Below are 13352 nucleotides of genomic sequence, written 5' to 3'. Positions count from 1 at the left end.
TGGAGGAGGAACTGCTAAGCAGAGGCCAAAGGATAAGATAAGGTTAGTAATAAGTGAGTGGACAAAACCAGGGTTGTGTGGAACCCACTAATCAGCCTGTCACCTTGAGCAGAACTCTTAACCCAGTGCGGCTTGGGACTTCTCATCTGTGAAATGGGTGGTTTGAATACTGTATAGCAGGGAATTCTCTGGCGGTACGGTGGCTAGGACGCCACACTTTCACTGCCGAGGGCGCAGGTTCAATCTCTGATTGGGGAACTAAGATCCCGCAAGCCTCATGGTGGTATGGCAAATAAATAAATAAATAAATACCGAATGGCAAGCGTTAGCATGGAGCATGGCACATGTTACCTTTGTGTCGGGCCAGGTTGGCATCCCAGCAGGGGAAACAACGCATGCAAAGGCCCAGAGGCCTTTGAGCCAGGGGAATTCTTCAGACTCCTGGAAGAAGCCTGTGAAGGTCCAGGCCAAGCCCTAGATGGGGAGATAGGAACTTGCACAGACCTCAGTGCAGCACCTACTATACACCCAGCGCTCGGCCAACAGAGCCCTGGTGTGCCTCCAACCCTGGGAGGCTGGTGCTACCAATATACACATTGTGAAGAGGCTGAGAGGTGAAGTCATCAGTGGTCCCTCAGCCAAAAAGTGGCAAAGCCTGGATGGATGCCCCAGACTCTGAGGCTTCCCACCTGCCCGGAGGTATATGGAGTGAGTCCCAGGGAACTCAGAGAGTACCTGGGCTGCCTCCACCATGGAGGCCCTGCCTGACTTCAGCCAAACTCCTACCTTGCAGACCTCAGTTTCCTTAGCTGTGAAAGAGGGACTAGAATTAAAATCAGTGAGCTGCTAGAGAGCCTTGCTCTGGGCACTGTATACTCTTACCTCCTTGAAACCTCACAGAGGAAATGGATGCTCAGAGAGGTCAGGAAACTCTGGGAGGTCACATAGCAAGGGAGGGAGCTGCATTATTAGCCCATTTTACAGATGAGAACATGGGAGCAGCTCGAAAAGCTTAAGGACTATTTGCTTCCAAAGTCCCACCAGCCCTAACCATCTGACACACTGCCCCTTGGAAAGCCATGGAAAGTTCTCTGGCCTTGCTGTATCCAGGGAGGTGGTGTGGGGACCCAGCAGGGCCCATACAGGCCTTTGGCTTTACTTTTTGGGAAAGCAGGTAGCCCCGGGCACTTCTGAGCCTGACCAAAGGGCAGGTTGGGCCCTCATGGTGGCCCCATCCTTCACCTCCCTCCCTGCCTCTCCAACTGGCCGTCCCAGTCTCCGGGTTCCACTTGACCCTCTTATCCTTCTGCAGATATGAAATGTAAGGCTCCCCACTGAGAGAAAGACTGGGTAGGGGTCCTCCCACCTGCGACCCTGAGATTGACCAGATGGCATCAGAGTGCCCATGGAATCTGGAGGTATAATTTTGCAGGTCTGAATTCCAACTTAGCTACTTCTGGGCCATGTGACTGTGGGGAGGCCCTTATCTCTCTGAGCGTCCTTGCGGGATGATTGTGAAAATGAATCAAGAAATCACAGGCCAGGGCTATGGTCCTCGAAGGAACACTTGTCCCCTGTCTTGGCTGGCACCATGCCCAGGTCATGGACTTGAGACTTCTCTGTAAAATGGGTATAGGAGGTTTAAACAGATAATGCACGCAAGTCCTTGGAAGGGGTCCTTGGATGGGTAGGCACAGTGGAGATGCAGGAGCCAGATGCCCCCTCCTCTGGGTGAGCCCAGGGCACACCCCCAAGTTTGGGCATATCCTGTTGCAGTTTCCAGCCACCACACCACCTGAATCCATTGGTGATCTTGAGCCAAACACTGAGCCCCCTTTCTCTATGCCCAGAGAAGCAGCTCAGGCTTCCCACGGGTTCCTTGGCCTGAAAGGGATTGTCCAGTGCCTGGAAGAGGGCCGGGGTGGGTCGTAAGGGATATGGTGCCAGGATCAGGGAGAGGCCTGGGGCCAGTGAGACTCGTGGGCATCCTGGGAAGGACAGGGGCTGTGTCTAGCCTGGGTGTCTAGAGCCCAGCGCCAACATAGGCAGCCGGGAGAGGAGCACGGGCTAGCCGCACCCACTGCAGAGGGTGGGAGAACGCGCCCAGAGGCGGAAGGGGCGCGCGGGAACCCTCAGGGACCCCGGAAGGGGCGCGCGGGACGGTTGGCCGCGGCCAGGGCAGCGGCCGTTGGCGAGCGGCGGCCTGGGCCAAGCGAGGTCAGGCGTCTTGCCCGGCCGCGACCACCATGACCAAGGACTCGCCCAGCCCTTCTGGCGGCGGCCGCGTGACACCCAAGAAGCCGGCTACTCCGGGCCCGGCGGCGGCGGCGCTGGAGGAGCAGAGGCGTGAGCTGGAGAAGCTGCGGGCCGAGCTGGAGGCGGAGCGGGCGCGCGGGCGGGAGGAGCGGCGGCGCTTCGCTGCCCAAGCGCGGCAGCAGCGGGAGGAGGCCGAGCAGGAACGGCAACAGCTGGTTGATCACCTGCGCTCCAAGTGGGAGGCGCAGCGCAGCCGGGAGCTGCGGCAGCTGCAGGAGGAGGTGCTGCGGGAGCGCGAAGCCGAGATCCGGCAGCTGCTGCGCTGGAAGGAGGCCGAGATGCGACAGCTGCAGCAGCTGCTGCACCGCGAGCGCGATGGCGTGGTGCGCGAGGCCCGGGAGCTGCAGCGCCAGCTGGCAGAGGAGCTGATGAACCGCGGCTACTGCGGCCGTGCGGGGGCGCCCGAAGAGGCCGCAGCGCAGTGCCGCTGTCGTCTGCAGGAAGTGCTGGCGCAGCTCCGCTGGGAAACGGACGGAGAGCAGGCCTCGCGCATCCGCCACCTGCAGGCGGCGCTCGACGTGGAGCGCCAGCTCTTCCTCAAGTACATTCTGGAACACTTCCGCTGGCACCCCGCCTTGTCCGGCACCCCCGACCCCCAGGCCGCGCATTCTTCAGAAGAGCCACCCCCTGAGGCCGCCGCCAAGTCCTCATGTCGACTAGAACCCCTTGACGGCCTGAGCGCGGGCGCCCGCGCGCGCTCCCGCTCCCTCGACCGGGTGCCCGCGGCGTGCTCCAACTCCCCGGACAGCGTGCTCCCCGCGCGCGCCAGCTCCCTCGATTCCTTGGCACCAGCGCATTCCCTCTTGCTCGACAGCACCCTGAGTCGCCCCAAGGCCCCCGAATCCTCCTCTCCAGACGCCTCCATCCCGGGGTCCCTGAGCCCCCCGCCGCCACTATCGGAGCGCAGGAGACCTAGCGACCCGCGAGGAGGGGAAGAGTCCGGGAGTCAGCCCCGCGAAGCCCTGAACCCCCTGCCGCCGGGCCCGGACTACAGTGAGCTGCTGAAGCAGAACTTGGAGCTGTCCGAGGCGCTGCAGGTCCTGGCGCGCCGCTGCTCCGGCCTGCGCGAAGAGAACCTGCAGCTGCGGCGCGCGGGCTTCTCCGACAAGGCGGACAAGAAGGTGAAGCGGCTCAAGGTGAAGCACGCCGAGCTGACCGGCCTCGCGCGGCGCCTGGAGGACCGGGCCCGCAAGCTGCAGGAGACCAACCAGCGTGCTGTGAGCGCGCCTGTGCCCGGCGAGAGCCGCGCGGGCCTGGAGCTGTGCCAGGCCTTCGCCCGCCAGCGTGCGCGGGACTTGTCGGAGCAGGCTAGTGTGCTGCTGGACAAGGACAAGCAGATCGAAGAGCTGCGGCAGGAGTGCCACCTACTGCAGGCGCGCATCGCCTCGGGCCTCAGCAGCGCCCCGCTTGCTGCGGGGGGCGCCGCCTGCGCCCAGTGGCTCAACGTCAGCGACCTGGACCGGCAGCAACGCGAGTCCCAGCGGGAGGTGCTGCGCCTGCAGAGGCAGTTGACCCTGCAGCAGGCCACCAGCAGCGCCCGGGCGGAGGCGGGCGGCCAGAGCGCGCCATGCGAGGAGGCGCGGAGCCAAGTACAGGCACTGGAGCGCGAGCTGAGCGCGCAGCGGCGAGAGTGCGCGGAGCTGGGCGCTCAGGCGGCGGCGGCGCGGCGACGCGGCGAGAAGGCCGAGGCGAGGCTGCAGGCGGCGCTCCACGAAGGCGCCTGGCTGGCGAAGGAGAACGCGCGGCTGCAGGCCCAGGCCGACTGGACGGGAAAGGTGGCGGCCGAGAACAAAGACGTGCGCGGGCAGCTGGGCCTCGCGTGCCGGGAGCGCAACGCCGCCGGCTTGCTGGCGGGGCAGCTGTTGCAGCAGGCGGCACGAGGGCAGGACAGGCAGCAACAGCTGCTGCACGACCAGCAGAAGGCCCTGTGTGATCTCCAGACGGCCTGGGAGGAGATGCGGGCACTGCAGTGTCAGCCTGGTCACCCTCCCCAGGAACCCCGCGAGGCCCTGCCAGCCCCGGAGTCCCAAGTGAGAAGCAGTGGAAGAACCAAGTTGCAGCTAGGGCCTGAGGACCAAGCATCGTCTCAGCCTAGCAGAGCCAAACAGGAGAAGGAAGACTCCCTGCTGGAGAACCCAGTTGCCCTCGGGGAGGCAACCAGTGCCCCCAAAGTGCCAGACAGAGTCCCAAGCAGCCGACCTCTGGACTCCAGGCCCCAGGCCAAGAAAACCAGCTCCCAGTCAAACTCCTCCTCTGAGGTGGAGTCCATGTGGGCCCCTGTGCCATCCTGCCCTACTCTGGACGTGGACACAGCCAGCGAGGTGGAGGATCTGGAGCCCTATAGCGTGTCCTCAACCCTGGAAGTGGGGGGTTTGGAGGCCCCCCCCACCCCCAAGCTCAAGATCTTTCTGGCTCGGTATAGCTACAGCCCACTTGAAGGGCCCAACAAGCACCCCGAGAGCGAACTGCTGCTCACTGCTGGGGATTACGTGTATGTCTTTGGGGACATGGATGAGGATGGCTTCTACAAAGGGGAGCTTGAGGACGGCCGGCAGGGGCTGGTGCAGTCCAACCTGGTGGAGCAGATTTCAGATAGTGACATCCTGGGCTGCCTGCCCCATGAGTTCCCTGACCTTGGCCCCACTCGACTCCCGGCTGGGCAGGGCAAAGCTTCGAAGGAAGACACTGGTCACAGCTTAGTACCTGGGAAAGCCCAGGGGACAGTGGACAGGGGGCCACACATGACAACGGTGAGGGTGGGCTCCAAGACCGAAGTGGCAATAGAAATCTCAGATGCCAAGATGGAAGATGGCCGGCTGGGCTCTCAGCAGAGCATGGGCAAGCAGGGCTTCTCCAGACCTCTTCTGGGGACCAACAGTGTCTTTTGTGTGGCCCCTACGCAACTTTACCTGAAGAGTGTTGCAGCCACGTCGGCCGAGATCACCTGGGTTGGCAGCAGCCACCCCCACATGGTGTACCTGGATGACCTGGAATGTGCCCTGACCCTAGCGGGCGTGAGCTGCTACACCTTCCACCACCTGCATCCCGGCACGAGGTACCAGGTGAGGGTGGAGGTACACCCACCGTGGGACTCGCTGCCGGAGCGCTGGGAAACAATGTCCTCAACCATCACCTTCAACACACCCTTGGCGGGCCCCCCTGACCCTCCACTGGACGTGCTGGTGGAGCGCCATGCCTCACCGGGCCTCCTGGTGGTCAGCTGGCTCCCCGTGACCATCGACTCAGCTGGGTCCTCCAACGGAGTCCAGGTCACCGGCTATGCTGTGTATGCCGATGGACTCAAGGTGGCAGAGGTGGCCGATGCCACCGCCGGGAGCATCCTGTTGGAATTTTCCCAGCTCCAGCTGCCACCGATGTGCCAGAATATCTCGGTGAGAACCATGTCGTTCTGTGGAGAATCCGTGGATTCAGTGCCGGCTCAGATCCCTCACAACTGCGTCACCTGTCTCCGATTGCCAGAGATGTCTCCCTTTAGCTGCACCTGTGGGGACCCGTCCACTGGCAGAATGACCTTCCCCATCTGCCCTCAGAGGCTGGTGCTGACTCCCCCGAGGGCCAAGGCCAGTCCCCACAGCCCCGGAAGCTGCGGGGAGCCCCAGGCCAAGTTTCTAGAAGCATTCCCTGAAGAACCCCCAAGGAGGCAGTCCCCGAAGCCCAGACTGAGTTCAGACGGAGAATTTCCAAGTGCAGGGTCAGACAGCCAAGCCCAGAGGCCCACAGAGGCCCGGGAGCTCTCCAGAAAGGACCAGCTCATCCAGAAGAGTCCCCGGAACCACAGGCCACCTCTGCTCCGGGGCCAGTCTCGGGGGGAAGAGAACCAGTACCAGCACGTGGGCACCAGCCAAAGCCCTGCTGCAGGAGTCATCTGTCGGTCCCCTGAGTGTGGACCCAGGAAAGAGCCGTGTCAGGAGAAGGCTGCCCTTGAGAAGGTCCTCAGACAAAAGCAAAATGCCCCAGCATTCACCCCTCCCCAGCTGGGCACCAGCCAGCGATACGTGTCTGACTTCTGTGATATTCTGCAGGAGGAGGCAGGGCGCTTCGGTCTATGGGGCAGAGAGGGGCGAGAGCAGAGGAAGGAGCTCAGGAGACAGAGCAGGCCAGGTCAGGCTCTGGGGGGCAAGAGAGAGGGCTGCTTCCAGGAGCCCAGCTTGGCGCTGTGTCCCACTCCATCCAGCAGGGTCATCAGGATGTCCAGGGGTGGCGACCCACCGCTGGGAATGAGGGTAGACCCTCCAGCCAAGCTCTTTGTGGCCCTCTCTGATTACATCCCCCTGGTGATGTCTGCCACCCCCGAGGCTGCAGAGGAGGAGCTGACCTTTCGGAAAGGGCAGTTGCTGAGAGTGTGGGGCTCTCAGGACACCCACGGCTTCTATCGTGGCGAACACGATGGGCAAGAGGGCAATGTCCCCAGGCACCTGGTGGACAAGGTGGACACGGGCACGGAGTGGACTGGTGGGAGGTGGCATTTGCTGGGGCAAGGGTACCTGCCTTCCATGGCCCACCTCGATGACTTTGGGGGGCTTGGAGGCCCCCAGGGCTCCTTCCCCCTGCCGCAGGGGAGCCCCAGAAGGCCCTCACTGTGGACTCCAAAGACCATGGTGGCGGCTCTGGACTATGACCCCAGGGATGGTCCGGCAGGGGGCCTGGTGAAGAGCAAGATGTCACTGAGGGTGGGGGATGTGGTCACTGTCTATGGGCGTGCGGATGACAAGGGATTCTACTATGGGGAGTCGGGTGGCCACAGAAGCCTGGTCTCAGTCCACCTGCTGGATCACATGTCCCTCCAGGGAGAGCAAGTGCAGCTCCCCGCTGGGGTGGTGGCCTCTAGCCACCTGCGCCCCACATGTGGACCCACCACCAAGCCCTCCTCACTTTGTGCACAGCGCCTGCTCCATGCACCAATGCTCGGAACACTTGGCCATCCCAGTCCTCCTGGCCTCGAGGGCAGCAGGGCCTAGGTCTGAATGGACCTGTTTCCAGAAGAAAGCAGAGCAAGTAGCCCCTGAGAGGCTGACAGGGTGGTAACCAGCAGGTTTTGGGAGAAGTGCCTTTTTCTGCTCCATCATCAGTACGCGTTTTCTTTAGGAGTTTAGCCTTACTCACCCATTGCCTTGTATGAAAGTCTCAAGAAAAGCCTGCCTCTTAAATAAAAAAAAAAGCCATCAGAATGTTATTTTTTCTATCTTTTGTTCAACTCCTCATTAAAATGTTCATAGAAAAAAAGAAAAAGGATGTTTTAGAAGTGAAAGCACAACCAAGGAACCAAGCCCGCCTCTCCTCCCTCTCTGCAGACATGTTTCCCTGGCTGGGGGGGTGGGGGGGAGGGTGCGAACCCTTTAGGGAGGCTCAGGTCAGCGTTGGCTGGCAGGGCTGCGGAGGGTCCAGCGAAGAGCCAGGGCTGAGAAGCAGGGCCCCACAAGGTGTCCCTGCAGGCGCACTGTGTCCCTGGGGTCAGCCCTTTGTGGAGGGTGGGGTCAGCGCATCCCAGCTGGGGGCCCCCCTCTGTATCTTTCCCTAGCGCTTCTCACTTCTGAGGGGCCTCCCTGGGAGGGCGTGTCCACATTCACCCCATTTACAGAAGAGTCACTGAGACTCAGAGGGTCCCCTTGTCTCAGGTCACAGGGCTGCCGTGCTGCTTCCTCCCATGGTCCTCTGGGGGCTCCCACTCCAGAAGGTGGGGACCAAGGGTGGTCTTCATTCTTCTCTGCTTCTATTTGATGCTCCACTTTTCCCCATGTCCCCACTGCTATCAGAGAAAGAGCACCACCTTCCCTGGGGGCAAGGGGAACTGATTGGAAGTATCCGGCCAGAAGGATTGGAGCTAAGGGCAGGTTCTCTGGGGAGTTGGTGAATCGGGTCCAGAAGTTTCCACTGTGCTGCCCCCTGGGCTGAGGTGGGAACAAGGAGGGGCAGGCCCAGGGGATGCCTCAACCCAACCTGCCTTATCCTCAGAGAACACAGGAACCAGCGTGGAGGCCATGTGGTGCATGCACATACTCACCACTTGTGAGCAGAAGCTTCAGGTCTCAGCCTGGAAGGAAACTGTCCACTGAGGGCCATGACCACACCCTCTCCTGCACAACCACCTGGCTTTCCAGTGAGAAGGCTGGCACAGAGTCTCCTCGGCTGGCTGGAGGGGCAACCCAGACCGGGTCACAATTTCTTTTTTTTTTTTTAATTTGGATGAAATATACATACCATCAAATTTACCATCTCAACCATTTTTAAGCGTACGGTTCCGTAGTGCTAAGTACATTCTCAGTGTTGTGCAACCCATCTCCAGAATGTCTTTTCATCTTGCAAAACTGAAACTCTACACCCATTACACGACAGCTTCCCACCCCCTCCCTCAGCCCCCGGTAACCTCTAATCTACTTTCTGTCTGTACGAATTTGACTACTCCAGGGAGGTCATGTAAGTGGACTTGCACAGTAAATTGTCTTTTGGTGTCTGACTTATTTCACTGAGCATAATGTCCTCAAGTTTCATCCATGTTGTAGCAGGTGTTGTTCCTTCTTAAGGCTGAATCATATTCCATTGTATAGATGGACCACATTTTGTTTATCCATTCATACATCGGGGTTGCTTCCACTTTTTTGGGCCCTTGTGAATCATGCTGCTGTGAACTACTCCAGGGAGGTCATGTAAGTGGACTTGCACAGTAAATTGTCTTTTGGTGTCTGACTTATTTCACTGAGCATAATGTCCTCAAGTTTCATCCATGTTGTAGCAGGTTTTGTTCCTTCTTAAGGCTGAATCATATTCCATTGTATAGATGGACCACATTTTGTTTATCCATTCATACATCGGGGTTGCTTCCACTTTTTTGGGCCCTTGTGAATCATGCTGCTGTGAACACGGGTGTGCAAACATCTCTCAGCTTTCACAATCTTTGAAATCATCAGATCTTTGTGAGCTCACAACCCAGAATAGAACCTGAGGCCCATGAGGAACAAGAAAGCTGTTTTTGCAAGAGAGAACTACCCAGCCCCTCCCGGGGCCTGGGCTCAGGTTGGAGGGCTCAGTGGGCTTCCCACAGTCTGAAGGGGGGGCACAAGTATGGTCCCCACATACTGGAAGAGCAACGACAATTTAGCAAGAGGATAGAAACTTAATCCAGCACTTTCAAAATTAAACACAGTAGCTGTCATTCCATGGGAACCACAAATGTAACCCAAGGAGAATTATGCTAGCCATATTGTCCCATCTTTTTTTTTTTTTTTTTTTTTTTGCTGTACGCAGGCCTCTCACTGTTGTGGCCTGTCTTGTTGTGGAGCACAGGCTCCGGACGCACAGGCTCAGCGGCCATGGCTCACGGGCCCAGCCGCTCCGCGGCATGTGGGATCCTCCCAGACTGGGGCACGAACCCCCGTCCCCTGCATCGGCAGGCGGACTCCCAACCACTGTGCCACCAGGGAAGCCCGTCCCATCAGTTTTTACTTAACCTCCTCTCCTGACCATTGGCCAGCATCTCTCATTTTTCCGATAGCTGCAGAGTAGTCTGTGTCATGGCCAGGAAGTGGCACCCCACCCCTCCCTCCTGCCCCCACCCTGCCTGTTTTTCTCCGTTGCCCTTATCCACACCTGGTATGTCACCTGTGGTTTTTCTACTGTCCGTGTTCCATCCCTGCAGTCACCCCACCCCAGCTGGAATGTAAGCCCCACAAAGGCAGGGAGCTCTTTGGCTTGTTCATTGCCCGGCAGATAGCAGATCCTCAATAAATAACGCTTTCTCTAGTTGCGGAGAGCGGGAGCTACTCTTCGTTGCAGTGAGCCGGCCTCTCATTGCAGTGGCTTCTCTTGCTGCGGAGCACGGGCTCCAGGTGCGCGGGCTTCAGTAGTTGTGGCTCTCGGGCTTAGTTGCTCTGCGGCACGTGGGATCTTCCCGGACCAGGGCTCAAACCTGTGTCCCCTGCATTGGCAGGCAGATTCTTAACCACCGCGCCACCAGGGAAGCCCAGAGCTAGCAATTATTTATCATCCTCTGTGTGTGGCTCCTGTGCAGGGCTCTGGGGGTTCACATCATGTACTGGGCCTCCCCATCCCCTGGAATAGAGTCAGACATGGACCCTGGGAAGCAGAGGAAGGCTGTGATTCTGATCGCGGGCACTGGGGCAGGTGAGGAGGGGGTCATCCTAGGCGGAGGGAACAGCAAAGGCCCCGACTCATGGGAATAATGAGCGATTGGACATTTGGGGAAACTCAGGGAGCAGTGGCACGGGCTGGCGGGGAGGGGATGGGGACAGGTGCCCTCCTGCTGGCGAGGGCCCCCTCTCCTGGAAGGGTTTCCAAGTCAGTCCCCGGGCGCTTTCTCACGCCGCCACCAGGGGGCAGCCTGCGCGCACCAAGGGCTGCTCCGCAGGGACCGCGCCCCTGGGTCAGGGCAGCAGGAAAAGTCTCTGACCCTGTAGGCTTGGGATTCAGGCCCCGCCCAGCCCTGTTCTCTCCCTGCCCTCTCCCCAGAGCACCCTGGGGGGTCCCCCATGTACCCACAGAAGCCATCCTTCCTCCATCCTTGGGGAGACTGGCCAACCCCAGTGTCCCCGAGGCCACAGGAAGTGTCAGTGAATGAGCAAAGAAACGCAGGGCTTGGCAGGCTGGGGGAGGCCACTGAGCAGCCACCTGGGTCTGAACCCTAGCCTGCCAGTGGACAGCTGGGAGGCCTCTCTGAGCCTCAGTTTCCTCATCTGTGGCAGGGCTGGGGCAGGAGGGTTGATTTGAGCAGGTCATATGTACCGAGCACGTGGCCCAGAGTCAGGACCCAAAGGAAGACCAAAGAAGCTGGTGAGGGCACAGGTGATGGGGGTGTGGGTCGGTCGCAGGGCAGATGGTTCTGGGCCCACCTCTCTTCCCCTTGGGGCCCTGAGGTCCTGAAGGCTTTGAGCAGGGGCAGGGGGAGGCCACACAGGTGCAGCCAGGTGAGCAGCTGAAGAAGAGCAGATGCCTGGCCCGGGCCCCTCCCGACTGACCAGACGACCTGGAGGCCCAAAGCCTGTTCAGGCCTGCCCAGGAAGGGATGGGGGATGGAAGCTCAGCTGGCCAGAGGGCAGAGGGAGCTATGGAGTGGGCAAACGGGCAGTATCCGGAGAGTCCGGAGAGTTCTGGAGCGAGGGTCACTGAGCCTGTCCTGGTGCCAGCCACTTCTGCCTGGGGGCCTCTGGCCAGGGCCCAGCACCTCGCCAGCCCTCCTCCCAGTCATTTCTCGTCAGGGACCTCATGTCCCATTCTTGCTCCCCACAATGTTGGTCTGATTTACCCCCCTTCACCGACAATTAGACAAGAGCTGCACCCACAAACCAGCCTGAAGATGGCCGTGTGGCTCCTCCAGCCCTTCCAGAGGCTCACCTGTTGTGGGGAACCCCATCCTGCTGGGGGCCCCTGGGGCCAGCCCATCCGTCCCTCTCTTCCTCTCAGTGACTGCCCTCTGTCAATGTGCATATTCAAAACATAATGTTAGGGTGGGAGGGAGGGAGACGCAAGAGGGAAGAGATAAGGGGATATATGTATATGTATAGCTGATTCACTTTGTTATAAAGCAGAAACTAACACACCATTGTAAAGCAATTATACTCCAATAAAGGTGCTAAAAAAAAAAAAAAAAGTTGATATCCAAAACGTCAATTCTGACTTCTCAAGAAAATATTAAATTATTATGTTCAGAATAATTTAAAAAAAAACATAATGTTAACTGATCAATTCCAGAGTCCTTATATGAAATCTGTGTTCATATGAGCAACACAGCATGGAGGTCACAACATAAAAAGCTCAGAGACACCGCCGAGGCCCATTTGAAGCTCATCTCACCTTTTGGTCAACACCCTGTCTCCCTGTCTCACCCCCTGGAGGTCGGATTTGGAAGCAGGGTTGGGGCTGGCGGGGAATCAGGGGTTCCACCTAAGGCAGATCCCACTAGCCAACTCAGGTCTTGTGAAACTGACAATATCGCCAGGTGAGGCTGGCTCCAGATCCTGGGCACAGAGGGTTCCTGGGGCTGTGGTGACACCAGGGACACCCCAGCCAGTCCCACAGGAACGGACCCATGGCAGACCCCACCAGTCTGTCCCGGTTCCGTTGGCTGGGGGGGGTCTGTCATGGGTCTGTTCTGGGACCCATGAACAGAACAGAGGCTCCCCCTCTCTCAAAAGCCCTGGCCTCTGATACCTGGCTACGGGCCCCAGTGTGCTCTGGGCCCTCAGGGAAATTCCCTTTCATCCTCCGGTAACTGACCACCTGATGCACTGTGCTTGCTTGGCTGGACGTCCAGGACACTGACCTCAGCCTGAGGGACCCCATGGGCCACATCCCCTTGGTCAGGGTGCTTTGGTCTGAGGGGGCTCACCTGGAGGCTTGGACCCTCCTGCTCAGTTTCCTCTCTCCTAAAATGGGCCTTCCAGCTGCCTGGCCCCTTCAGCCAGCTCACTCCGGATGTCCTTCACAAGTGCCCTCCATTGCGTCTTGGGGCCATCTCCCCACACCTTCCCCATCCCACCTACCCCCACTGGATTTGGCTGCCCCTCCCAGGTGCATGGACAGCCTCCAGGCACAGTCCCCATGGCCTGGAATTACTCATTAACTGCTGCTTCCCCTATCAGACTGGGTCCTCCTCGAGCCCTCCATGCAGGCATCCCGACCTGGCGACAAGGCGTGGAGCAGACATCAAACTGGACGCCGCCTTAAGAAAGGGTTGGCCTGGGGCTCCTGGTGGCCGCACTTCCCAATGAGAACTGGCCTGTATGGAGCCCTCACCATGTGCCTCAGCTTATGTATGCTCGAGGCCACCTTATCCAGGGGGTATAATTATTTCCCCTTTTTACAGATGGAGAAACTCCGGCTCAGAGATGGGAGGTCATTCATCAAGGTCATTCAGCATGTTGGTGGCAGATCAGGGGGTCTGAGCCCAGGTGTGTCCCTTTGCCCCTTGCCCTTATCTATCTGGAGGATTCCTTCCCCCAGCCTGGGGGCAGGCCTGAGTCTAGGGAGGAGGCCAGAGGGAGGGATAGTCAGGAATTCAAATT

The 13352-nt window shown here is 59.2% G+C and overlaps 1 protein-coding gene across 1 annotated transcript; it reads left to right on the top strand.

Moving 5' to 3' along the window:
• Positions 1-2246: 2246 nt before the first annotated feature.
• On the top strand, positions 2247-7295 carry LOC114892839 (RIMS-binding protein 3C-like). The gene has a single exon (XM_029218152.1). It carries the CDS (start codon positions 2247-2249, stop codon positions 7293-7295), a length of 5049 nt encoding a protein of 1682 aa, XP_029073985.1.
• Positions 7296-13352: the final 6057 nt, after the last annotated feature.

Source organism: Monodon monoceros, unplaced genomic scaffold, assembly GCF_005190385.1.
Source record: "Monodon monoceros isolate NGI ecotype Baffin Bay Population unplaced genomic scaffold, NGI_Narwhal_1 Super_Scaffold_1, whole genome shotgun sequence".
NCBI classification, from domain to species: Eukaryota; Metazoa; Chordata; class Mammalia; order Artiodactyla; family Monodontidae; genus Monodon; species Monodon monoceros.
Note: the sequence above shows the minus strand (reverse complement) of the source record. Positions and strands in the feature narration are given on the sequence as shown.